General features: G+C 50.0%; 3 protein-coding genes across 14 annotated transcripts; 2 read left to right on the plus strand and 1 right to left on the minus strand.

Annotated features, from left to right (window-relative positions):
- Window positions 1-642: 642 nt before the first annotated feature.
- On the plus strand, window positions 643-3,827 carry SRSF2 (serine and arginine rich splicing factor 2). 3 transcript variants are annotated; one of them, XR_010318285.1, is made up of 4 exons: window positions 643-1,233; window positions 1,458-1,768; window positions 2,048-2,152; window positions 2,789-3,827. XR_010318285.1 is itself a non-coding variant. In XM_064270688.1 (3 exons), the coding sequence occupies exons 1-2, from the start codon at window positions 872-874 to the stop codon at window positions 1,759-1,761; spliced, it is 666 nt and encodes a 221-aa protein (XP_064126758.1). In that variant the 5' UTR covers window positions 649-871; the 3' UTR covers window positions 1,762-1,768; window positions 2,789-3,827. The 3 variants fall into 3 exon arrangements, 2 of the variants coding, with proteins under 2 accessions (XP_064126759.1, XP_064126758.1); XM_064270688.1 differs by lacking the exon at window positions 2,048-2,152 and having other exon boundaries at window positions 649-1,233; XM_064270689.1 differs by lacking the exons at window positions 2,048-2,152; window positions 2,789-3,827 and having other exon boundaries at window positions 648-1,233; window positions 1,458-1,873.
- Window positions 2,545-23,139, plus strand: JMJD6 (jumonji domain containing 6, arginine demethylase and lysine hydroxylase). 9 transcript variants are annotated; one of them, XM_064270683.1, is made up of 8 exons: window positions 2,545-2,888; window positions 11,355-11,743; window positions 12,939-13,225; window positions 14,817-14,914; window positions 15,404-15,492; window positions 16,264-16,402; window positions 17,620-17,747; window positions 21,081-23,139. In XM_064270683.1, exons 1-8 carry the CDS (start codon window positions 2,751-2,753, stop codon window positions 21,151-21,153), a joined length of 1,341 nt encoding a protein of 446 aa, XP_064126753.1. In that variant the 5' UTR covers window positions 2,545-2,750; the 3' UTR covers window positions 21,154-23,139. The 9 variants fall into 9 exon arrangements, 6 of the variants coding, with proteins under 6 accessions (XP_064126753.1, XP_064126754.1, XP_064126757.1 ...); XM_064270684.1 differs by lacking the exon at window positions 21,081-23,139 and adding an exon at window positions 19,473-21,063; XR_010318282.1 differs by lacking the exon at window positions 21,081-23,139 and having other exon boundaries at window positions 14,817-14,952; window positions 15,399-15,492; window positions 17,620-17,733.
- METTL23 (methyltransferase 23, arginine) lies at window positions 3,847-10,026 on the minus strand. 2 transcript variants are annotated; one of them, XM_023556866.2, is made up of 5 exons: window positions 9,932-10,026; window positions 6,173-6,277; window positions 4,751-4,988; window positions 4,581-4,665; window positions 3,847-4,435 (listed from the first exon to the last, which is right to left on the minus strand). In XM_023556866.2, exons 2-5 carry the CDS (start codon window positions 6,254-6,256, stop codon window positions 4,270-4,272), a joined length of 573 nt encoding a protein of 190 aa, XP_023412634.1. In that variant the 5' UTR covers window positions 6,257-6,277; window positions 9,932-10,026; the 3' UTR covers window positions 3,847-4,269. The 2 variants fall into 2 exon arrangements, with proteins under 2 accessions (XP_023412634.1, XP_010595228.1); XM_010596926.3 differs by lacking the exon at window positions 9,932-10,026 and having other exon boundaries at window positions 6,190-6,276.
- Window positions 23,140-25,127: the final 1,988 nt, after the last annotated feature.

The following is a 25,127-nucleotide window of genomic DNA, read 5'->3' on the forward strand; positions in this document are numbered from 1 at the left end:
TCACGCGGGTTAGGCGACCCGGTCACCTGACCGCAGCCGCGCTCGGCCTGCTGGGATATGTAGTCCTGGCCCGCCAGGGCAGAGACGGCGCGCGGTGATGGCGTCCGCTCCCCCAGTAGGGGAGCAGAACCGAGCCCCCGGGCCAAGATAATGGGGCTACAAGCGGGAACCCAGGGTTGAGGAGGCGGGGCTGCAGGAAAGGGCCTGGGGAGGAGGCGGCGTGGTCTGCGGAAACCCGGAACCCAGGGAAGCTAATAGAAGAGTAATTCTCTGAAAGAGGCGGAACTGAGGTCTAGAGAGAAAAGCAGCTCGGACCTCCGACACTAGCGTGGAAAAAAAGGCGGAGCCAAAATAGGAGCACGCCGCCTCTTCCCGCGGCCCGAGCGTTCCCGCAGCTGCCTTGCAGGCGGAAAAAGCGTTTGGCGGGCTTTCCAACCGCCCGCACACTCCGCTCCCCCCGCCCGCCAGCAGTGACTGCGCGCTTTTCGGCCAGGTCGCCACGCTCCGCGCAGGCGCGCCCAGCGGGGGCGGACGCGCGGCGGCAACGTTACGGGGCGGGGCGGGACGAGCCAATCAGGGGATTCATTTCCGGGTGGCGCGGGCGCCATTTTGTGAGCAGCCCTATAAACCGGCGCTGGCGGCTCAGCCCGCCCACTTGTCTCTCAGGTGGCGTCGGGTACGGAGTGGGTTTGCTCGGGGCTCGCTGCCAGTTCCTAAGCGTCTCCACGCGGGAAGCGGCTGCCTTCGCTGAGGCGCGGCGTCGAGCCGAGCGTTGTGAGGCAGTCCCGCCGCCTCAGCCGACGCGCGCGGCCCGTCCAGGGCGCCAGTTCCCGACGCGCAGCCCCGGGCCGCGGGCCGAGCCTCCGAGACCATGAGCTACGGCCGCCCGCCCCCCGACGTGGAGGGCATGACCTCCCTCAAGGTGGACAACCTGACCTACCGCACCTCGCCCGACACGCTACGGCGCGTCTTCGAGAAGTACGGGCGCGTGGGCGACGTGTACATCCCGCGGGACCGCTACACCAAGGAGTCCCGCGGCTTCGCCTTCGTGCGCTTCCACGACAAGCGCGACGCCGAGGACGCCATGGACGCCATGGACGGCGCCGTGCTGGACGGCCGCGAGCTGCGCGTGCAGATGGCGCGCTACGGCCGCCCGCCCGACTCGCACCACAGCCGCCGCGGGCCGCCCCCGCGCAGGTACGGCGGCAGCGGCTACGGACGGCGGAGTCGCAGGTGAGCGGCCCGGGGCCCAGCGAGGCGCGGGCGGGCCGGCGGGCGGACGGGCCGGCGGGCGGCGGGGACGCGACCCCCGGGCGGCGGCATGGCGGAAGGGCGGGCCCGCCTCGCGCCTCGGCAAATGGCGTCGCGGGCCCGGCCGCAGCCACATAATGGCGGGCGGGCGGGCGGGCGCGCGGTGGGGCGGGCGGGGCCTCCGTGACCGTCCCCTCCGCCCGCAGCCCCCGGCGCCGCCGCCGCAGCCGCTCTCGCAGCCGCAGCCGCTCCCGGTCCCGGAGCCGATCCCGCTACAGCCGCTCCAAGTCTCGGTCCCGCACGCGCTCCAGATCGCGCTCCACGTCCAAGTCCAGGTCCGCGCGGAGGTCCAAGTCCAAGTCGTCGTCGGTCTCCAGGTCGCGCTCGCGCTCCAGGTCCCGGTCCCGGTCCCGGAGTCCTCCGCCCGTGTCCAAGAGGGAGTCCAAGTCCAGGTCGCGATCCAAGAGTCCGCCCAAGTCTCCGGAAGAGGAAGGAGCGGTGTCCTCTTAAAACCATGGTAATGGCCACGGGGTCCGAGGCACACAAGCCTAAAGTCGTAAATGGGGCTTCGAGTGGTGTTGGAGAGCCTGTTCCTATAGAGGGGACTCCTGCCGCGAGGAGTGTGGCTCTGAGGTTACTCAGCTTTGGGAGTGATATGGAGAGAAGAGGGGTCTGCAGAGAGGCTGTGTGTAAAGACTAGATGATAATGGCTGTTTCGTGAACTGTTTGAGACCTATTGATGAAAATGACTATTTCTTGCTGTTTTTATCCAACGTCTGCATTTTCCCCTTTAAAGCTGCGGTCTCCTGTTTGATAAAAGAATATTGGCCAGTATTGCAGATTTTAACTGATTTGGCTGATCCTCCAGGGACCAGTTTCTGTGGGCGTGTATTGGAGCCAGGTTTGTCTTTAAACGTTAAAGATGCACTATCCTCTTAGAGAAAACAATCAGTTCAGCTATGGTACTGACTGGGACTTCATATTCTAGTGGATGTGGCAAACGCATTGCAATAAGAAGCACAATAAACTTTTGGAAGCCAAAAAAAAGTTCGCAGGTATTGCACTGGGTGGGGAAAGGATAGTGTGTCTTTAACTCAAATTGTTTGGTCCTATTTTTTAAAAGGAAAGGGCCCTAAGTAGCTCAGATATTAAAGCATTCATTCTCGATTACCAAATATTTCATTTGCAAACTAAAAATTTGCCTCACAAAGGAAACTAGTTTTCTGATTTCAATTTGTTTTTGTTTGAATACAGCCCTTTTTTCTTTTTCTCCCCTCACCTTTTTTTTTTTTTTTTTTTTAACCTTGGTTATTTGGCCAAGAATACACAAGCTCAAACTTGTAAACGCTGATGGTAGCCTTTGAAAGTTTCCTGATTGGGCCTTTAAAAATCTTGACAATGGCTGGGTGGAACCTTACTGTAATGTACTTGTTTCACCAGAGCCTTAGTAAGTACATGCCTGAGATTGAAACCACACACACTTTGGTACTTTGAAAGTAATGGAAGGTAAACTCAACTTATTTCTTTTCAAACCTAGATGTATCGGCAAGCAACATAATGGAGGACTTGGGGAGAAAGGACCACACAAAAACTCAGTCCATCAGAGTCCTTGGAACAAGCAACTGGCTATTGAAAAGGTTATTTTGTAACATTTGTCTAACTTTTTACTTGTTTTAAACATTGCCTCAGGTGGCAAACTTCATTTTATGTGCCATTTTGTTGCTGTTATTCAAATTTCTTGTAATTTAGTGAGGTGAACGACTTCAGATTTCATTATTGGCTTGGATATTTAAGGTAAAATTTCATTTTTGTTTGTATAGTGCTGACTTTTTTTGTTTGAAATTAAACAGATTGGTAATTTGTGGCCTCCTGACTTTTTAAGGAAACGTGTGCAGCCATTACTTGCTGAATAGCCTAAAGCTGTCAAGAGATTGACTCAACATTGCCTTCCTTAAAATTAAAAACCTACAAAAGCTGGTGTAAATTTGTATATGCTATTTACCTTCAGATCTAAATGGTAATCTGAACCCAAATTTGTATAAAGACTTTTCAGGTGAAAAGACTTGATATTTTGGAAGGATTGTTTACCAAACACAATTCTAATCTCTTCTCTTATGTATTTTTGTGCACTAGGCGCAGTTGTGTAGCAGTTGAGTAATGCTGGTTAGCTGTTAAGGTGGCGTGTTGCAGTGCAGAGTGCTTGGCTGTTTCCTGTTTTCTCCTGGTTGCTCCTGTGTAAAGCTGCCTTGTCGTGCAGAAACAAATGGCTGTCCAGTTTATTAAAATGCCTGACAACTGCACTTCCAGTCACCCGGGCCTTGCATATAAATAATGGAGCATACAGTGAGCACATCTAGCTGATGATAAACACACCTTTTTTTTCCCCTTCATCCCCGAAATGGTAAATCCAGTCATCTTCATGTATGAACTTAAATATGGAAAAAAAAAAAATGTTCAGGAAGCAAATGGTTTGTAACTTTGTAAGTACTTAACCCCTGGTGTACCTTTTTGCTTATGAATATTCTGTACTATAACCATTGTTTCTGTAGTTTAATTAAAACATTTTTTTGGTGTTAGCTTTTCTCAGAATATGTCTTGGTCTTTTTTTCCTCCCCCCCCCCATTTACTTGAAAAGACTTCTGTGCCTGTTCTGTGAAAATCACTGGCTGTATCAGTGTGAACGCGAGATGTGAAGTAGCTGACTTGCCCTAAAGAGAATTGGAACTGTTATGGTGGCACTTTATTGAGGTTCTTAGTCCACCACTCTCAAAACCTGGTTTGTGCCCTATGTAATGACTGAGGAACAGTCCAACTCCTTTTCTGCACAAGTCTTTTAATTTTTGTTTTCGTGATTGTTAGTCGTGAGTGTTGTCTAGGTGATCCAGCATAGTAATCGAAGGCCAGCAGCTGTTACCATCTTGAAATCGCACTGCTTTTACCCTCAAAGCTAAAATGGCCTCCTGAATGGTAGGTCATCAAGCCACATTGCTACTCAGTGAAACTGTTCATAGGTGTGAGTCAGAGGCTGCCCTTTGCAAAGGAGATGATCAGCATTTCAACAGTATGTCTTCCTGGGAGGGCAGACTCTGCTATATCTTCCCTGTCTGCATCAAAAGACTGCAGAGGAACGTGGACACATTTCATATCCCATTTATAGAGCAAAGCTTCAAGTGACCAGTCAGCGCTTTAAAAAAAAAAAAAAGTTTTTAAAAATCACAGATTTTTTGTTCTTTATGTATGTTTTTAAATTTTTTCTTGAAAGTAGGAGTTAGTAAGGCTTGAGTTTTAACACATAAAATTGAGAGTAAACCAGGATCATTCAGGCTCACCTTCTAACCTGGTAGGTAGACCACAATTGGACCTTTGGGTTCTTTTCCATCAGAAAGTATACTGTAGTTAAGATGTCTTCAAAGTCTGAGGAGAAAGGACTATTTAATAGGTTTTTCTGCTTAACAAACATTACATCTCAGTTTATGGTTGAAAAAAGCAAAAAGCTTACCTTCTGGTTCAAAAAATACATCAGATGCAAGAATAACATCCTGTGGTGGTAGAGCCAGAAGATCAGGAGATATGTGGCCCCATGTTAGCCCTACAACCTGGACCTGTGGCAGGTTATTCATTTGGCAGCTTTGCTGACAGATTTCTAGAGAATGAGGCAGTTCTTGGTTGTCTGACAGTATTACCTCAGCGCCACATTTTGCAGCCAGAATTCCTGGAAGGCTCACCCCAGCTCCAATCTAGAAGTTTAAAGATGGCATTTCAGAAGTATGCATAGAATTAAAAAGATTGTGCGATCTTAGTCTTGCAGCATTTCATCCTTGCTTCGGTCTTTGACAAACACCTGGTTGGTGTGTAAGTACAAGTTTAGGTTTGTGATGTAAGTATCTGTACCATAATTAAACATCGCATTTACTAAGTGAAGGAAGCTCAGACTTTGTATTTGACAGATGTGCTGTCAGAAATCAGTCAGGATCTAGTATTTATTTCCAAACTTATTGTACATTTTGTTGCTCAGTATGTACAGGGAAGAAGTTCGGGACACTTAATCTGTCTTGTCATGAGGAAACCCTGGGGGCACAGGCAGTTCTGTTCTGTCCTGCAGGGTTACTATGAGTCAGAATCCACTGGAGGACAACAGGTTTGGGCTTTTTTTTGTTTGTTTACTGATATGAAATACAAATTAAAATATACAATAGTTCTCATTCCATGGGATGCCAACTTTTCATATTTAAAAGATGCACAGGTGACTAGGTCATAAGCAAGTCTTGTCACTGGGTAACCAAGTACCAATTTTAAGTTAACTTCTTGTCTGTGCTTAAAACCTGACAGCAGCAGGGCTTTTGATTAAAGAGGCTTATTTCCAGTTTAGCTTCGAAAGTGCAAGCCACTTGGTAAATCAGCTGAAGGCACAAGTTTTCCCAGGACTGTTTACCAGGTATCCTGAGGTTAGCATTATACACACTCCTTGGAATTAAAACAGCAAATTTCAACTAAGTGTATCACTTTGTTGTCTTATTTGTGTTCTCTGGCAAGATGATCCTTTTAGGCCACTGGAAAAAAAGTGAAGTACTAACTTTTGGCTGAAATACAAGTTTATAGTTAAGAAACGCTAAGCTTCCAATTTGTCCGCTTTGGGGTTTAAGCACTGAAAATCTACCACTTCTGCACTCTTGAGAAAAGTTTCGAGGCTTCAGTCGAGCCAGGTGGGATGGTGAGAAAGGAGCTTGGGATAACATTTCTTAACGCTTAAAAAATGTTAAGTATTCTTAGTTCACAGGCCTTAGACACTGGCCCGAACTAACCCCTGCTTTAGAAGACAAGTTTCGTTGTTGAGAACATTTAATAAAAACCAACTGACTAGCATATGGACACAAATCTGAGCATAACCTAGTATTTTGGAAGCCTCCAGAGCCACTTTTACCTCCAATACTGCCTTGCCTGGCAGAGACCTTCTGTGAAACCACAGGTACTGGGCCAGGACCACAGCACAGGGCCAGACATACATTCCATATTGGAGATGCAGGACCTGTCAAGATATTTTGTCATAAATATCTGCTGGAAACTGGAATATTTATACAGTATTTACTGAGTGCAAACACCAGCATCTATTACAAAAATGGCGGTCCCTCATCCCAGTTAATCGGTCTAATGTGTTCAGTGCTTCTGTTCAGCCTCCTAGTTCTGTGTAACACCTGGGTCTTAAAAGCTTGCAAGCTGCCATCTAAAGCATGACCGCTGGTCTCTGTTCACCTGGGGCAACGGGAAGATGAGTCAGGAATAGGAGGATACGGAATGTGTGGCAAATTGTCTCCATGAACAACTGCCACCTTTGCCATAAGACTAGAAGAACTGAGTGGTGGCTGGCTACCATTACTGAACATTTTGATCAAATATCCTATGAATCTTCATCAAAAGGGGAGGAGGAAGGGAATGCAAAATAGAATTTCAAGTTCTCATGGACTCCAGACTTTCTGGAGCCTTGGAGGCTGGATGAACCTTTGGAACTAATCTTTAAACCTTAAACCAAAAATACCCCCTGCCTGAAGTCTTCTTACAACCAAATGATAGTTTAGCTTAACTAGTGTGAAAACACCTTGAGGGCAGTGCCCGACCTCATACCTCACAAGGGTGAAGAGAATAAAGGTCAACAGCCCAAGGCTGATTCTCATGAGCCGGAGGTCACACAAGCCCCTTTGCTCCGCCATCTTTAATTCTGACACCAACCTTCCCACAGCATTCTCTGTGAGGTTGGATAACTCACTGCAGTGGCCACGTAACTCACGGACCATACTCACAATTATGGGGCTTACTAGGAAAATAACAGAATTCAGGCTCAAAAACACTCAGGATACAGTTCTTCCATCAGGATAGCCTCTCCCTGGCCCTCAGTCTCTACCCAAAGGTACTCAGCTTTCTCTCTCCGTGGTCAGGAAGCCCACGACCAAGCCACTGGGTCTTCTTTGGTGGTGGGCTCCTCCCCCTCACTCAGAATTGGCTCTTTTAAGACAAAACTGACCAATTCCCCTAGTAGGCCACAATCACCCTATCACACAATCACCTGGTTGGGAGTTGCAAAACCGTGGCTAGAAAGGCCACACACAAAGTAATTAATCCACCGCAACTAGTAAGAAATGTCTGCCTTGAGCATTGTGCTATTTTAAGAACTATCTCCCAGTGGTTTAGCTCGGCTGCTAACAAAAAGGTCGGCAGTTTGAATCCAGTAACCACTACTTGGAAACCCTATGGGGCAGTTCTACTCTGTTCTATTGGGTCGCTGTGATGGCAATGGGTTTGGGCTTGGTTTACACAGGATTAAAGTGACAACAGCAACTCAAAAGATTAGATAGGAACCTCAGGGAGCAGTGAGTTTATGTTAGTGAGGAAGGAACGACTCAAAAGAGGAGGATGAGAATGGTTACAAAATTTGAATAATCAATGTAGCTGAACTGTAGAAACGGTGTACGTTTAGCTGTGTATAAAACAAAAAAAAAAAACAAACCAGGTGCCATGGAGTCGCTTCCGACTCATAGCGACCCTATAGGACAGCGTAGAACTGACCCGTAGAGTTCCCAAAGGGTACCTCGTGGATTCCAACTGCTGACCTTTTGGTTAGCAGCTGTAGCACTTAACGACTACGCCACCAGGGTTTCCATAGCTGTGTATAGTCCCAACGAAGTTTTTTAAAAAAGGAAAAAAATGGCAGTCCTTGCTCTCCCGGAGTTCACAGCCTACAAGGAGATAGATTTAGCTGCAGTACTATATGATAAGCACAGTTCATAATCATTCAGTGAGTATCCAGTGCCTGAGTACCAGGCACTGTTCTAGGCTGGGGATGTAGCTGTGAAAGACAAGGTCTCCGTTCTCATGGAGTATATATACTACCGAGGAGAGGCCGCAACGAGCATATAATTTTGGTTAGTGGTAAATGCTACGAACGAGACGGTGATGTGAGACAGTAAGTAATCCCTGGGAAGCCCAAACAGGTAAGCTCTAGACTGCTAACTGAAAGGCTGGCCGCTCAAGTCCACCCAGAGGCAGCTTGGAAAAAAGGCCCAGGAATCTCCTTCCAAAGATCAGCCACTGAAAACCCCTTTCAAAAAGTTCCCCAAGAGGATGATGCAGGCAAAGGCTCTGAGGCAGGAACTGGAAGGCCTCAGTAGCTGGAGCCTGGACAGCCCTGGCGGAGTGGGCCTGGGGGCTGGAGGCATGTTGTGCCTGTAAGTGAAGGTCAAAAGGGAAGGCCAGACCTTGGGGGGTTTTGTAGGCCACAGTAAGAAGTTAAGATTTTATTCTAAGTGCAGTAAGACACTGGAGGGTCTTAAATCCAGGCATAACTTGGTACACTAATGGAAAGCAGTGTGGTCCTAGAAGGCTTCCTAGAAGAGATTGGAGTAGAGCTGAATCCTGAAGTTAGGCAGGCAGTGTACAAAGCCTTTGGAAAGGCACAGAATCATAACAGTATGGTATTTAGGGAGGTCACATAACACAGCTCACACCTCTGCAATAAACTGCCTGAGTTCAAACTCCAGACCTGTCATTTACTAACTGTGTGACCTTGTACAAGTTACTTTACCTCTCTGTGCTTGTTTCCTCAAGGGCAAAATACTATCTCACAGAGTAACTGGAAGATCAAAAGCAAACCACTTACTTAGTACAGTGCCAGGCACAAAGGAGGCATTGAGTCCTCAATTATTACCTGAAATGGATAACCTCCCAACTCTTTTGTCATCTGGGGTGGTAGGTAGGGAGGCTGAAGAAGTATCAGAAGTAAAGGGCTTCATTGCGCTGTCCCCGGGGAACAGGACTTAATCCTTCAATCCACTCAACAAAAATATTAGTGCCTAAAACATGCTGTGGGCACTGTTCTAAGAATAGGCATACCGTGAACAAAGAACCAGAATGCCTCTCCTGCTGGAGCTCCCATTCTCCTGGATTTCACCCAGCAGTGCAATGAAGAGCCAAGGATTCTGACCAGAGAAACGAGTTGGGCAGATTTGGGTGTAAAGGGGTTTCTATACTCAGAGAGAGTATCTTCACCCCTAAATTTCGGGAGTAATCCAAAAGGGTATTTGAATGCGAAGGCGTTTGGAGACTCAAACGGATTCCACTTCAGCCTTTAACTTCTGGAGCTGTTTATGTTAAAATGCGACTAACACATGTACTTCACGGGCTCCTGATGTAATCAAATGAAATCTGCAATGTGGAAGTGCTTTGAACAACTGAACATCCGTAAGATTATTATAAGTGTTTTGTGACAGATGCGTGCTCAAAGTAGTGGGCGCCAACCCAAGAAACTACTTGGGCAGTGAGAGTTGGAATTCCGGGTCTCAGAATTTATTCAAACCCGAGAGAAAACGCTGAATTAGAAAGCCCTTCAGCAAGATCGAAGAAAACAACAGATATCAAGAATGCTACTGTCCTGGCAGGAAATATTTGGTATGGACAGCCCCCTTCCCGGCAGGGTACCCAGATTTCTTCCTGAGAGGCATTTAACCTGCCAAAGGACCTCACACCAAACCTTTCTGCTCTGCGGCACAACCTAAAGAAGAAAGCTGATGAAGCTGAGGGTTCTCTCCCCATCCATCTCTACAGCTACACCCAGCCACGTCTGCTCAGAACCGCTCCTGCTCTCGGCGCCACCGGCGAGGCACCGCTGGCCGGCCGGGGAGGAAGAACGCACCTGCGGGACGTGGACCTCCAGCACGGCCCCCTCGGCTCCCGGGCCCGGCTCCTCCGAGAACCGAAAGTGTTGGGCCCGGACCACATACCCTTGGAAGACACGCTCCCCGGGAGGGGCGTCGCTAGCGGCCCCCGGGGCGACAGGGAGCAGCGGAGGACGCCGAGCTGCCAGGCTGCGTGCGCGGAGACACGCGGGACCGGGTCGGGCCGCCACGCCGGCGCCACGTGGCCCTTCCACGGCCCCGCCTGCTCGCTACAACCTGGCGGCAAGAAGAAAAGCCCCACGTGGGCGACTTGGTCGCGCAGCGCGAAGAGCAAACCCAAACCAAACCAGAAAAGAAACAGAAAAACAGGCAGCGGTGGAGGGCCCGGCCGGAAACAGGGAACGGAGGGAGGCCGGAAGTGACGCACCCCGGAAGCGGGCGCAGGGAGGGCGGGGCGCCTGCTGGGGATGCGGCTCTTCCCTCTCCTTGACCTTCCCAAGATGGCGGAGGCTCGGTGTGGCTGAGGGCGGCCCTGCAGGCGCGGAGGCCAATGGATGACCGCAAGAGGCTCGGGGGCGGGGAAGACGGCACCGCACGCCCAACCCGAGGCTGGGGAGGTGGTTAGGGAGTGAATTTTCTGGAAGGCGGCTTTAAAGGCGCTGGGCCAGCGGGAAGGGCATTTGGGGGCCGCCGCCACCGCCGCCACCGCCGCCGCCCGGGCTGGGGAGGGGGGCGCCTTGGTGGCAGGAAGCGAGCTGCGCCCGAGGTCGTCGCGGAGCCAGCTGGTGACCCCGCAGGATGAACCACAAGAGCAAGAAGCGGATCCGCGAGGCCAAGCGGAGTGCGCGGCCGGAACTGAAGGACTCTCTGGACTGGACCCGGCACAACTATTACGAGAGCTTCTCGCTGAACCCGGCGGCCGTGGCGGTGAGCGGGCCGGGCACGCGGGGCCGGGCGTGGGCATCGGAGCGGCCACGCACTTTCCCAGGGCCCGCCCCGAGCGCGGCATCCCGGAGCGCCGAGAGGTTCACCTGCGCACCGCGGACTCGGGGACAGTCGAGGCCCGGACTCTAGGGCGGGCCTCCTTCCTCCATGCGGCAGCCACTCGCCTGCCTGGGCAACTGGGGTCTCACGCTTTTGGCGCCCCCAACAAGACTGTCTGTCGCCCACCACCCCTTTAGGCGGCGGGGCCCTAGGGGAGCTGGCTGGCAAGGCCCACGGGTGGGCAGTTTCGCGAAGTCCCCCACCCCTGCTGGGGTGGCGCTGGGTGCAACGTGTTCACACGCACGCGGGCTTCTTCCACCCCCACTGCACGCCCAGGAGGAGCCAGAACAAGAATCTGGCTCCTTAGGTTTGCTATTGCTGATTGGCCCAGGCAGACTTTTTCATCGTGCCACCGGACTTCTTTTTAACTGGTCGGGTCTTTTCTCGTTCTCTCAGGATAACGTGGAAAGAGCAGACGCTCTACAGCTGTCAGTGGAAGAATTTGTAGAACGATACGAAAGACCTTACAAGCCCGTGGTTCTGCTGAATGCCCAAGAGGGCTGGTCTGCCCAGGAGAAGTGGACTCTGGAACGCCTCAAAAGGAAATACCGGAACCAGAAGTTCAAGTGTGGTGAAGACAACGATGGCTACTCCGTGAAGATGAAGATGAAATACTACATTGAGTATATGGAGAGTACCAGAGACGACAGCCCCCTTTATATCTTCGACAGCAGCTATGGTGAACACCCCAAAAGAAGGAAGCTCTTGGAAGACTACAAGGTGCCCAAATTTTTCACTGATGATCTGTTCCAGTATGCAGGGGAGAAGCGCAGGCCCCCTTACAGGTAAGGCACCCCGCAGTTGTGTGGTTAAGCTTTATTTATGGCAGCGTCTGTTAGCTCACCTTTAGTGGTTTTTTAGTTCAGTCAGCTAACGTTTTTCCAAAAGAGCGAGTGATTCAGCTTTGGCTGCATGATGACCTTGCTTAGGGGGCTACTGATGTCTGCCTGGGTCCTCCTGCCAGAGAGTCTAATTGATCGGCCCGGGGTGCTGCCTGTACAGCAGGATTTCTTAAAGCTCTCCAGCTGATTTGTGTGTGCAACCAAAGTTGAACCACTGGTGTACAAGGAGAGTTCTAATAATGGGAACCCAGCAATCAGCCACATCTGCGGTTTTCCTTTTATCTGTTAGGGATTGGTCCGTGCACAGTGCATTCAGCGTTTCAATGTACTAGAATGTGTAGTCTCTGAAAGACAAAATGATACTGGTCTCTGCCCATTACACAGTCACAGCCTAATTGAAACAAATGGATTTGGGCTTTGTCAAAATATAGTTTCTGGGGCAGTCCACTGTTTGTAACCTAGTCACAGCAGCTTCCATTCGCATCTCACCATTGCTCCAGGGTCTACCCTGCTTTGCCCAAGGAGTTGTCAAGGCGTGTGCTGCAGATTGCAACCCAGGTCAGCAGCATGAGGACCCCGGTGATAATGGGCCCCCAAGCTAAAGTCTGTTCTGTGAGCCACCCAGGGGATCGGTGTCTGTAACCTTTCAAATAGCACCCTTGTTGGATGCAGCCTACAACCCAGTGGAGTCAAAACTCAGCTCATGTGACTGCCTGGGTGTGGCCCCGTGCCCCGTGCCTGTGCCTCAGGAAAGCTTTAGCTGGAGCACTCCCCTCCTTACAGCTTAGACGTTGGAGTCAGGCAGACAGGGAGAGGGGATAACCGACTGAGTGATTGTAGCAAGGCAGTTTAACCATTTTGTACTTTAAGGTGGCGTTAGTGAGGCTTCTTAGTAAATGAGAGAAAAACTTAAAGTAACAATATAACTGATTTAACGCCCAGAGTGCACGTTAAAGGGTTGATTTTCTTTCAAAAGCCCTTTATTCTCTTCTCTTGTTGGTTGCAAATAATTCATGCTTAATGTGAAGCTTCTGCAAACAAGGAGTAAAATACTGCATAAAAACGAAAAACTTAACATCTTGTGTGTGTGTATGTGTGTTTACATCACGGCTCAGATCTTGATGTTTCCATCCTACAGGTGGTTTGTGATGGGACCACCACGATCTGGAACGGGAATCCACATCGACCCTCTGGGCACCAGTGCCTGGAATGCCTTAGTTCAGGGGCACAAGCGCTGGTGCCTGTTCCCTACCAGCACGCCCAGGGAACTCATCAAGGTGACCCGTGAAGAAGGAGGGAACCAGCAAGACGAAGCTATCACCTGGTTTAACATCATTCATCCCCGGACACAGCTCCCAACCTGGCCACCCGAATTCAAACCCTTGGAAATCTTACAAAAACCAGGAGAGACTGTCTTCGTACCAGGTATACATGAACTAGAAGGAAGTACATCCTTTTATTTCAGTAGTTTATCATTTTGGAGCAGAGCTATAGAGTAAGAAGATCCCTTTGCACACTGACAGGGACCAGTCCCTAGAGAAGGACATCATGCTTGGTAAAATAGAGGGTCAGCAGAAAAGAGGAAGACCCTCAATGAAACGAATTGACACAGTGGCTGCAACAATGAGCTCAAATGTGGAAACAACTGTGAGGGTGGTACAGGACCGGGCAGTGTTTTTTTCTGTTGTACATAGGGTCACTGTGAGTCAGAGTGGACTCGACGGCACCTGACGAAAACAACCATCCAGACTTTGAACGATCTGACTCTGTATCCACAGCTGATAATTAACTTGTGTTAGCTATAGTCTCAAGTGCTCAGGAGGCTGTTGTCCACGTTTTCTGTAACCTAAGTATAAAATCGTTGAACTTCATGGCGCGTGAAGGTCCTGTTAATCTTTATCCATAGAGGGTACCTAGTGTCTTCTGTAAATGGGGCTTTTGATACAGTGTAGCCCTGGGTGTGTTGAGGCAGGAAACGTTGCTTCCAGCAGATTCCAAATCATGGCAACTCCATGGGTGTCAGAGTAGAACTGTGCTATGTAGGGTTTTCAGTGGCTGATTTTTAGAAGTTGATCACCAGACTTACCTTCTGAGGTGCCTCTGGGTGGACTCGAACCTCCAATCCTTCAGTTAGCGGCCATGCATGTTAACCATTTGGACTACCCAGAGACTCCAATTTAGAGTTGTTGTTGGGTGCTGTCAAGTGGATTCCAACTCCTAGTGATCCCATTTGACAGTAGAACTGCCCCGTAGCATTTTCTTGATTGTAATTCTTAACAGAAGTGGATTGTCAGGTCTTTCTCCCACAGAGCCACTGGGTGGGTTTGCACTGCCAACATTTTGGTTAGCAGCAGACCGCTTAACTGTCGTGCCACCAGGGCTAGCAGGCAGGAAATCCCACACCTGAAAACTACACAGTATCTTAATATGCTAAGCACACGAAAGTGAGAGTTTTTAAGACATGGGTATCCCTCTCCTGGAGCTCTTGGAGGTGCAGTGGTTCAGAGCATGGCTGCTAATCAAAAGGTTGACAGTTCGAATCCACCAGCCACTCCTTGGAAACCCTATAGGGCAGCTCTATTCTGTCCTACAGGGTCGCTATGAGTCAGAATCGACTTAGCGGCAATGGGTTTGGTTTTTATCCTCGTCCTAGAACTTGCTGCCTTTACAGTTTTGGTCAAAGATTTGGGTTAGCAGGAATCGGCAAACTTTTTACGTAAAGGGCCAGGTAGTAAATATATTAGGCTTTGCAGGCCAGACAGCCTCTGTCAGGACTACTCTGCCATTGTTGCACAGAAGCAGCCACAGACGTAAACGAATGGGCGTTGGTGTGCTCCAGCAAGACTTTACTTACAAAGGCAACATCGTCTGCCCATCCCTGGGTCAGAGTGTGTTCCCCATTCTAGACCCCGTGTTTGTGAGGCTCCCCCTTATGGATAGTTTCTGAAGTTTGTGTCGTGTAATAATTGTGTCCGGAACCAAACCTTGTTTAACTGTTTATTCTGTTGGATTTTAGGAGGCTGGTGGCATGTTGTCCTCAATCTTGACACCACCATTGCCATCACCCAGAACTTTGCCAGCAGTACCAACTTCCCTGTGGTATGGCACAAGACGGTAAGAGGGAGACCAAAGTTATCGAGGAAGTGGTATAGGTGAGAGAAATTTTTTTCTCTTAGGTTTGCTTTGTTCTGATTCCCACCCCAGAGATAAATGGAAAGTGCCCACTGCTGGAGGAGCGTGTGCCGATCTTAGCGGAGCCAGGGAAAAGCCAGGGCCGCTGAACCTCGTGGGTTAGGAGAGTGGGCCCGCAGTCAGGGCTGTTCTCCAGGCATTTGCCAGCCTCGAGGTGGCCGGTGGAGACTCTGCATGTTTGAGCAAAGCCAGTCACAGCGTGGTCATGATTGGGATTGTTTCTTTTTTTCTTTTTTGTTTTTCCAAAGCTAGCATTAATGAAATAAGCAGTTTTGTTTGAGTTTGGTTTTGGTTTTGGTTATTTCTTTTTCTTACCTGGAAGCACAGTTCCCATTTGAACGTATTTCCTCAGTTCTTGTGAGTGAGGTGACTGCCCTGGAGACTTAGCTCCTCTGTTTATCCACAGAACAGATACCGCACGGGCAGCGGCAGTGCAAGCCACCCCCAGCCACCCCGTGCCACTGTGTCCCAACCCTGACCTGGAGGGACCAGCTCTCGGGGTAAGAGAGGGGTTCCGGCTTGTTCAGGGCTCAGCCCCCCTGCTGAGAGGGCCACCAAGGGTGGTGGCTTCTGTTCTCCCTGGACTCTGGGGCGTCGGAGGCCCCCTCACTCTGCTCCGCAGGCCGCTGCATGCTGTGGTTTGGTCACTCCACCAGCCCTGCCATGCAGCAGGTCTTTTGTCACTGATGACAGTGGATGCCAGCTCAGGTTCCAGAAGGGGAGGCCTGCCCCTCAAAGTCCAGTTTGGTTTTATCTTCTGAGTACTGGGGGGCTGTCTCTGTTATTTGACACCTCGTGTTTCTGAGAAACTGGATTTTTTCACTCTTACAGATAGAATTTAACCAGGCATGACTCTAGTCAGTAAGTGCTGTGTTGTGGAAAGGAAAGGTTTTTTTGAAAAAAAAAATATATATATATAGGAAAGGCTCAGAAACAAAACTGGGGAAGGAGACTTGTTCCTTCCAAGGGGAATACCAAGACTGCCTCAGCGACCTTGGGTCCCGTGTGGGCAGCGTGTCGGCTCCTCTGTGCAGGTGGGAGCGGGTCGCAGGTAGTGAGCATACTGTCTCCTCTTCAGGGGAGTGTATGTGGAGGTTTCTGCTCCCAGGCTGCGGCTTTGTGTCCCCAACACTATGCAGGACCCGTTCTGCATGGACGCACCCAGCACCCCTACGTGCTTCTGAGAGACACGGGCCTCAGTTCTGTGTCTCAGTCATGTGTGTGGTGCTGCTGTGCATTGCAGCCCTGAGAACAGCCTCCTTGTCTCTCAGGATCTTGAAGCAAGAGCACCCCGAGCTGGCGGTCCTGGCAGACTCCGTTGACCTGCAGGAATCCACGGGAATCGCCTCCGACAGCTCCAGCGACTCCTCCAGCTCGTCCAGCTCCAGCTCGTCCGACTCAGACTCTGAGGTGAGGCCCAGCCCACCAGCTCGCCTGCCCTCCCTGCTCCTGTCAGCACATCCCAGTTAAAACCAGGTGTGACCTCTTCCTCCTGCTCGGAAATGGGAAGACACGAGTGTTTTTTCACTGTCTTCTAAAAACTGCACCCGCTGCAGGGTGAATGTTGCCATTTCATAGCATATGTTAATTGTGACAACAGCCTCAGGAGGTCAAGAGGGTATTTGGGGTTTGGGTTAAGTAAATGGCCCAGGATCACACAGCGAAGTGCAGGGCAGGGATTCAGACTCGGTCATTTAGATTCAGAGCCCATGTGAAGAGTTTCTTCTGTGGGTGGGAAAGTGTCAGCCTGGAAACACAGCAGATCCAGGGACTTGGCAAAGCTCACGTGGTGCTGGGTGAGAGGATCCTGCGCCTTTAGCAGACAAAATTCCTGTTGCCTGGCTCTACATGACCCACTAACGGAGCCTGTTCTCACTTCGGGAGTGTGTCTTATAAGTGTCGAGTGCTGTACTTTTTTCGGCGTGTCTAGCTCTGTGTTGGTGCAGTGAGATTCCAAGGTGCATTTCAGGGTGTTGACTGCAAAATATTTTACAAACTACTGTTCTGTCAAGTCGATTCCAACTCATAGCCAGTCCAAGTGACAAAGTAGAGCTGCCCCATAGGGCTTCCTAGGCTGTAATCTTTACGGGAGCAGATCATCAGGTCTACTCGAGGAGCTGCTGGTGGGTTCCAACTACCGACCTTTTGGTTAGCAGCCAGACTTTTAACCATTGTATCACCAAACCAAAAAAAAAGCCCATTGCTATGAAGTTGATTCCAGCTCCTAGCAACCTTCTGTGACAGAGCGGAACTATCCTATAGGGTTTCCAGGGCTGTAATCTTAACAGACGCAGACTGCCACATCTCTCTCCCACAGTGGCTGGTGGGTTCCAACCGCTGACCTTTCAGTTAGCAGCCGTGCACTTTACCAGCACCACCAGGGCTCCTATTTTAAGAATAAGCATCCTGACTTCAAACAGATAACCCTTCCGCTGGAGAATAACGGCATCTTAGGGGTGATTGCAGCTCTTAAGGAGCAGAATCACTGGACAAGGCGGAGTGAGACTGTCACAGGTTTACCGTAAATGACAGCTTTGTGCAGGGTTTGTTTCCTGAGGTCAGAGGTTCGTTCAATAAAGAAGTAGGTTGTACCTGGCTGACTTCCTATCTTTCTTCTCCATATTCAGTGTGAGTCTGGGTCCGAAGGTGAAGGGATGGTGCACCGCAGGAAGAAGAGGAGGACGTGTGGCATGATGGGGAACGGGGACACCACCTCCCAGGATGACTGTGTGAGCAAAGAGCGCAGCTCCTCCAGGTGACCATGCACGCCGCTGTCTGTGTAGAAGGACGCGCACGCAGAGGAGGGTAGGGCCCGGGGAGGCAGCCTTTTGGAGCCTGCAGCCAAGGGGAGGGCCGAGCAGAGCCAGAGGACGAGGATGCTCGTGGGATGGGGATCCGTGCACCTCACATCTGCTAGCAGTAGCTTTTCCCTCTGCAGCCAGTGCAGACGCATGTGGCTTGTTTCATGCGTAAAGGCAAGGATCTGTGTGAACGGTGCCAGGGAAACCCTTTGCATTGTTGAATAAAAATGGAATCCATTTTATATCTTTGAAATTTCTTTTCCTTTGAGAACACCAGACCCTCTCCTCATTGCTCTTCTCCCTGTTGTGGTCTTGGGGGACAGCAGTGACTCCAGGTGTGTGTCCTCGGGCCTGTGACAGTAGTAGCAGGGGCCTGGCCTCTTGCTTTGTCTCTGGGTTCGCCATTGGAGCTTTGAGTGCTCAGGCCGAGTCAGACAGTGGCAAAGCTCTCAGATGTTTTTTGAAATCTCAAGCTACCTATTACATCTGCAACTTTTTTTTTTTTTTTTTTTCTTCAGAGACAAGATTGGATCTTAGTAAGTTAAAACTTAAGATCAGTTTAAGGGAATTTTTTTGCCAGCTCCCGTCCTCGTGCTGGACACGTTCAAAGGCTCAGAGGCATGTGTCCGCAGTCTTTAGATCCCAAGGACCTTTTTCAGGGTGCTAGTTGAAGCATGTCTGTCTGTAGCATCAGGAGGTGAGATTGTGGGAAGACAGGAAAATACTGAAGTTCGTAGGATTCTAAGTGGCTCCCCTCACTGCCCCTGGTGGACGTTCCTGGTATGTTCTTGGTGTTTCTGATCAGCTGGGTGTTCTCTTAGATGTGTTATGAAAGGTTAGGACCCACAGTCTTTCCTGTTGTTTTTTCTGTGTTCTCTGTGGTCTGGGGAAAATTCCATGGAGAAATCCATGTGTTTTATTCAAGGGAATCTATTGGGCTGTGATGAGCATTTCTCAGCTCTGGTTGTCCTCACCACAGTTACACTGAGATTTCTCCTCTGGCTTCTTTATCTGCTTTGAGGTGCATAACTTTTTCCATTATTCTGTAGCTGTTTCTCCAGTCGTACATCACTTAACCTGCACAGTACGTTCTACGAAATAGGACGTTATGTGACCTCAGCGTTGTGTGAGCACCATGTTATACACAGACAACGCCCGGATTACAAATGCTGTCCATTCCTAAAGCTGCTTCTCAGTTGGAACAGTTAGGCACAGTTCCTATCCAACGTCAGTCAGTCACATGTTTGTCTTAGTACATAGCATATGGTGTGCTTCTCTATGCGTAGAAAACGTTAAAGAACATTTCCAGTTATGCTAAGAAATCTTTAAGGTAATAATAACGTTCTGACCCGTGGCATGAGATAGTGCCCGTTTGTTGTTATGAACCATTGCATGTAGCTCACAGTTTTAGTATCATAGGCTTTACAGGGGTTGGCACCAGGAATGTATGTGAGGCCTTTGCCTGAATGGACGTTTTGCAGCACGTGACTGTATTACGTATGTGTATCTGCTCTTGATGTGTGATTATGATTTGTAAGAAAAATTTTTAAAGAAAGCCCTGGCATTACTTTAGCATGGGGGTCCAGGGGTGGTGGCTCTGCTTTTAACCATTTTCTTCCAGCTTTGCACACCTGTGCTGTCTACATGCTGATTACAGGCAGTTGTACTTTCCTTGGCAGGATTAGGGACACTTGTGGAAGCCGGGCTCACCCCTGAGCAAGTAAAGAGACTCCCTGAGGTGGCTCCAGTGTGCACTGTTGGCAGCCCCCCAACTCGATTTTCACCTCTTCTGCTCCCACCTTCTTTGTCTTCTTTGAATTGGGACAGTCCTTCTCTGGTCCAAGCTCCTATCTTCCGTCAAATGCTGTTTGTACCGCTTACTAGGACTAGATTACCAGGAAGTTTGAAAACACGCCAAGCCCAGTGAAAATGCTGAAGGCTCACGCGGTGATGGGTATGAAGGCTGTGTGCTGTCTCCCGTAAATTGAGCTGGTGGTCACTGAGGCTGGAGGGCCGCAGTCCTTGCAGCATCTCGTTGTGTCTGTTAATGGAATTGACATTTGTAAAGCACGTCAGCTGTTCCCAGAGCCAGTGCATACAAGCAGAGACATCGCAAGTGGTGAGCCGACCATGACTCGTGTGAACCAATCATGTGTAAGAAGTGCTGGGGGTGTGAGCTCCCAGAGACGCATCCAATGGCAGTCACCCCGCCAGCTCCTCCAGCCGCTGCTCAGTACCGCTCATGATCTCTTATCTGTTCTCCACGATCAGAGAGGCTGCTCAGTTTCAGGCATTTTTATGTGGTGTGATTTTATTTGGGGAGGGGGGTTAATAATAACAACACGTTAGAGGTCTTGTTTAAGTACAGTTATGGGGAAGGTGTTCATGTGTCCTTCTCACAGAACTTGAATTATAAACGGGTGCAGTCTGACAAGTTTGTCCCACTCTTTACCACCACGCGATCCGGAAGTAGGAAGCTCTGTCAGAGTGCTTTATGTTTGGCTTGACAGCATAAAGTTGGGGGGCTTGTATTGTGTGCAGGGAATGAACTCAGAGGTGGTTCTTGTAGTCTTTGGGGATCTGTTTATACTCAAATAATTCTGGTATGAATATTTGGGGGTTGACCAGCAGGTTTCATCTCTTGCCCTCTTGATGCATCTACTTGCCTTAATCTCTCCCTAAATTCAACTAAAAATAAGAGAGGGCTCGTTAGGGACGTGCAGGCAGAAAGCACATTCTGGGTTGGAATGCAGGGACTGCCCGGCTGGAGAAGGAGTTCTCGTCGTAGTGTTCTGGAGGGTTTATGTGGAGGTGTTAGGATTGTGTGCTGTTGCTTCTCAAAGTATCCCGGAAGGTGGGTGTGGCCAGGAGAATCCAGGTCCCTTGTCCCATGTTAGGCTATTCTCATTTCCGGACCCAGGAGCACATGGCTTGGCTCCAGTCCACTGGTCCCTGTCTTGTATTATTCACCTTTCTTCCCCATAAAATGCCCACCCAGGTGTGTAGCTGGGTTGGTAGGACAGCTTCCGCCACTTTTCTCAGAGGCAGCACCCACCCCATTACCTGTGGTTGGCACTGCTCCCTCTCCTCCCACAAGGGCCTGAGGCCAGGGCAGCAGCTCCAGCTGTTCCCTGTTCTGGAGCATGGGGGGTTCAATGTGTGTTTGGGTGTGAGGAGAGTCAAACCCTGAATGTGTAATCTCTTTGTACTTGATATCTGGTTAGTGTACCACCTCCTGTGTTTTAAAAGAAGTTTTCTTATCTTCAAAAACCTTTTTTTGAAAAAAGGGTCAGCGAAAAAGAGAAAGACCCTCAACGAAATGGACTGACACAGCGGCTGCAACAATGGGTCCAAACATAGCAACAATTGTGAGGATGGCGCGGGGCCGGGCAGTGTTTCATTCTCTTGTGCATCCAACTCAACGGCACCTGACAACAACCACCACAAACAGTACAGGGGAATTCATTTCCCCTTGTTTCAATTTTATGCCAGCTTTTCAATTTCCTACCAGTTGTCCCCCTCTAAACTTCCCTTTAAACAGATGAAGAAAAAAATGGCTATTTGCCACCAGGGGGTGCGGTAGAGCCTGTTCGCCAGCAGCTGGGATGCTGGAGAGGGAATTTGAAGATGAGCGACCCAGTTCCTTCTCCATATGCTGAAGGCAATTCCTGTTTGATAAGCAACACTCAGAGTCAGGAGGTCCAGCCTGCCTGGCAGGTATGCAGTTGCCTCTCCCGAAAGCATCTGTGTAGCACAGGTCACGTGCTACTGTTTGGCAATTGCCCCCCCCCCCCGCCCATGAAGAACCACAGGACACATTTAATTTGTTCTAGCCACAGCCAGGGGTTCAGCTCCCGACCCATTTCCTGCCGCCAGGGGCCAGCTGAGCACAGAGAGAAGCAAAGCCAGAAGAGGCGGGAACCAAGGGTGAGAGGAGTGGTGGCCAAGGACCTGGATGGGGTAGTGAGCAGGAAGCCGGGATCTGTTTGTTCTCATGTCACCTGGCAGAAGCTTCTCCTGCGTAGTGTCTACGACAGGGAGGAGAAGGGTAAAATATGAGGCTTTCTGTAGCGGTTACTCTAAGATGGCAGCTAACCTGCAAACCAAAGTGCTGGCTCTGGAGGAAGGTTCTTGGCCTAGTAACTACTTCTGGGGAGGAGCCGGGTGGGAGGACGTGAGTGGGGACCCCAGACAGCCAGGGCATCAGGGGCCTGGGTCTTGGGGAACAGGGGAGGCACCAAGGCTTTACCATCAGCCTGGAGTACTCGTTCCCATGCACGGATGCCTCTGGGTGGTTTAGTAATTGTGTGATGGGAGAGCCCCTGAAAACAGGGACATTTTCAGTCATATCTGGCCCATATTTGGAGCTGCTCCTCTGTTACTACTTCCTGCGTTTAGCAGTACACGGGTGCCAGCCACCGTTCCAGGTGCTGGAGAAGCGGTGGTGAAAAGAAAAGCCCAGGTCTCAGGCCCCCCGTGACCCACATGCTAACGGACAGTGAAGGTGCTGTGTCCACAGGCCGCTGGTCATGGCTGCTGAGCTGTGCACGCCCATTTCTGTACCTGGAAAACAAATCCTTACGGAGCCCAGGCTTCTTAGCACTGCAGGAAAGAGCACAGTTGACACGGTAGCTGTGTGTGGACAGTAGCGCAGGGCTTCTCTGTAAATTAGCTAACGGTACTGGAGTTAAGGATCAGCCAGAAAGTGGCCGGGGTGGAGCGCTTTAGAAACGTATTAGGTGTTCAGCCTTGATATGATTTAGGTTTTGGAAAAGAGCATGGGCTAGAACAGGAGCTTTGTGGTCAGTTTCGTGAAAAGTGCTGTCTAGGAGGTAGATGTATAAGGACGCACCTGTAGGTTCCTTGTCTGTGTGTAGCGTTTCCACTCCTCAGTTGTTTTTGATATGTGTGCTGAGTACTGCTGATGGAATCCATGGAGAGTCTGATCTCCCCACCCCACCCCCGCCTGTGTCAGGATGTCACATTGATGTTACATTGTATACAGCAAAACCAGATGAGCTCTGTGTCCTCAGGTGGTGGCTCTCCACCTTGTCTCCTTGTTAGTTCAGAAACTGAAGTTATTTAGTGCCCACTGGATCTCGAGGGAGGAGAAGCAGCCCTGGGCTGCTGTCTGCAGGCAACAGGGCACTGCAGAAGAGCAGGACTGTCCTCGCACTGGGCCTCCTGTCATCGTCGCAGGATGCTCTGAGCAGGCTCCGAGTTCTGCTTCATCTGCTATGGGGTCCACCACGGAATGCCTGTGGGTCTGCCATTTGTGACTGGTATTTTTAACTTTGACATGGATGAAACTTGTTCATCATTTTAAATAAAGCAACTTGACTTGGAGATGGGCTTTTTGCATTGTTTTGTCCTTGTTTCTTTTCATTTTTACTCATCTCAAAGTCCATATAATGCCCCAAACCCCAAAACCCACACCCATCGCTGTCAAGTTGATTCCAACTCGTAGCGACCCTATAGGACAGAGAAATGCCCCACAGGGTTTCCAAGGCTGAAATCTCTATGGCAGCAGGCTGCCACATCTTTCTCCCATAGGGTGCTGATGGGTAGCAGCTGAGCACTTAGCCACTGCACTACCAGGGCTCCTTTCCCGTATAATGTAGACCTGTTTAAAATATACCTTAAAGCAAGGCGGACAGGACAGGGCACAATCAGGTCAATACATGCTGTCTGACAGGGCCTCGGTGGGCAAGAGCGAGCAGTAGCCTAGAGCTAATGCCCATCCCACGTTTTTTGTCAACCATCACTAAAGGGAAACATGTGTCCCCTTCAGTGTCCTGAGATGCCGGGATTCAGCTCTGCAGAGATCCTATTTGTCATCATGGAGCTTAGAAGAAGGCTGAGGGCAGCCAACTTGTATCTTCCATTTAGAAAGAACCCCTCGAATCTGGCCTCAGCAGGCATTACAGGACACTGGAATTTCCCCCCCCCGCAAAAAAAAAAAAGGTGTTAAATGTGAAAACTGGAGCCTTGTAACCAGACTTACTGGTCTGACAGACTGGAGGAACCTCCAAGACTGTGGCCCCCGAACACCCTGCTAACTCAGAAGTAGAGCCACTCCCAAAGCCCACTCTTCAGACAAAGATTAGACAGCACTATAAAACAATAACATGCTTGAGGAACATGCTTCTCAGTCCAGTCAAATATACAAGACCAAACAGGCAACGAGAAGACAAGAAGGGGCAGAAAAACTGGACGAATGGACACGGAATGCAGAGTGGAAAGGGGGAGAGTGCTGTCACATTGTGGGGATTGCAACCAGTGTCACAAAACAATTTTTTTATAAAGTTCTGAATGAGAAACTAACTTGCACGTAAACTTTACCCAAAACCAAACCCAGTGCCGTTGAGTCGATCGAGTCGATTCTGACTCATAGCGACCCTATAGGACAGAGTAGTACTGCCCCATAGAGTTTCCAAGGAGCGCCTGGTGGCTTCGAGCTGCTGACCCTGTGGTTAGCAGCCGTGGCACTTAACCACTACGCCACCAGGGTTTCCACTTTCACCTAAAGCACAATAAAATTCCAATAAAAAGGGAAAATTGGAGCCGTTTTTCTCACCAACAGGCCTAATGTCTGTCAGTACCTGACACACCACCTGCCCTATGTTTATTCACAATCACTAAGAGTGAGTGGGAGCTGTAGAGAAATACGGGTTTTTTTTATAACACATCTCAAACAACACTTCAGCAACAGGGCACTGTAACACTGGAAAAGCAACATAGTAGACTTCTCACTGTCCACACAGCACCCCCATATAGTCCAGAACTGTGCACAGAGGAAAAGTCGGGAGGGAAAGAAATAGTATTGACCCAACGCACCCCACGCTGCATGCTAGAAACGGGCCTTGGATCTTGGGGGGAAGCCGCGTGACAGCAAGACCTTGTGAAGCTGCTGCGGGGTCGCGCGCGACCCGGGAGGGGCAAGGGCCTGCGATGGGCTCTGGAAAAAAAAAAAAACCCTAAAACAGCCCCAGGAATGGACGAAGCGTTGGCGCGTCTGCACGCGGTTCTCACTGCCTTGCTCACAACCTACCTGGGCTTTCTGTGTCTTAACGTTCCCGAACAAGCGTTTGCGTTTCCACATTTTTCTAAAAAAGGTCGTCTGGACCTGGCTGGCTGGAAAGATACGGAGTGATGGCAACAGTCTAAGGGCGCCTGATACTGAGCCCTTCAAACGTGGTTTTCAAAATGAGCCTGAGCTCAGATAGCTCGGTTTTGCGCAGAGCGCCAGGACTGCCCTTATCGGGCCTTCCCAGGGCGGGGGACTTCGGCCCCCTGGATCCCAGTCACCCAGGGGCCGGGGGCGGGCCGGGGCG

Source organism: Loxodonta africana, chromosome 18 (genome assembly GCF_030014295.1).
Source record: "Loxodonta africana isolate mLoxAfr1 chromosome 18, mLoxAfr1.hap2, whole genome shotgun sequence".
Classification (NCBI taxonomy): domain Eukaryota; kingdom Metazoa; phylum Chordata; class Mammalia; order Proboscidea; family Elephantidae; genus Loxodonta; species Loxodonta africana.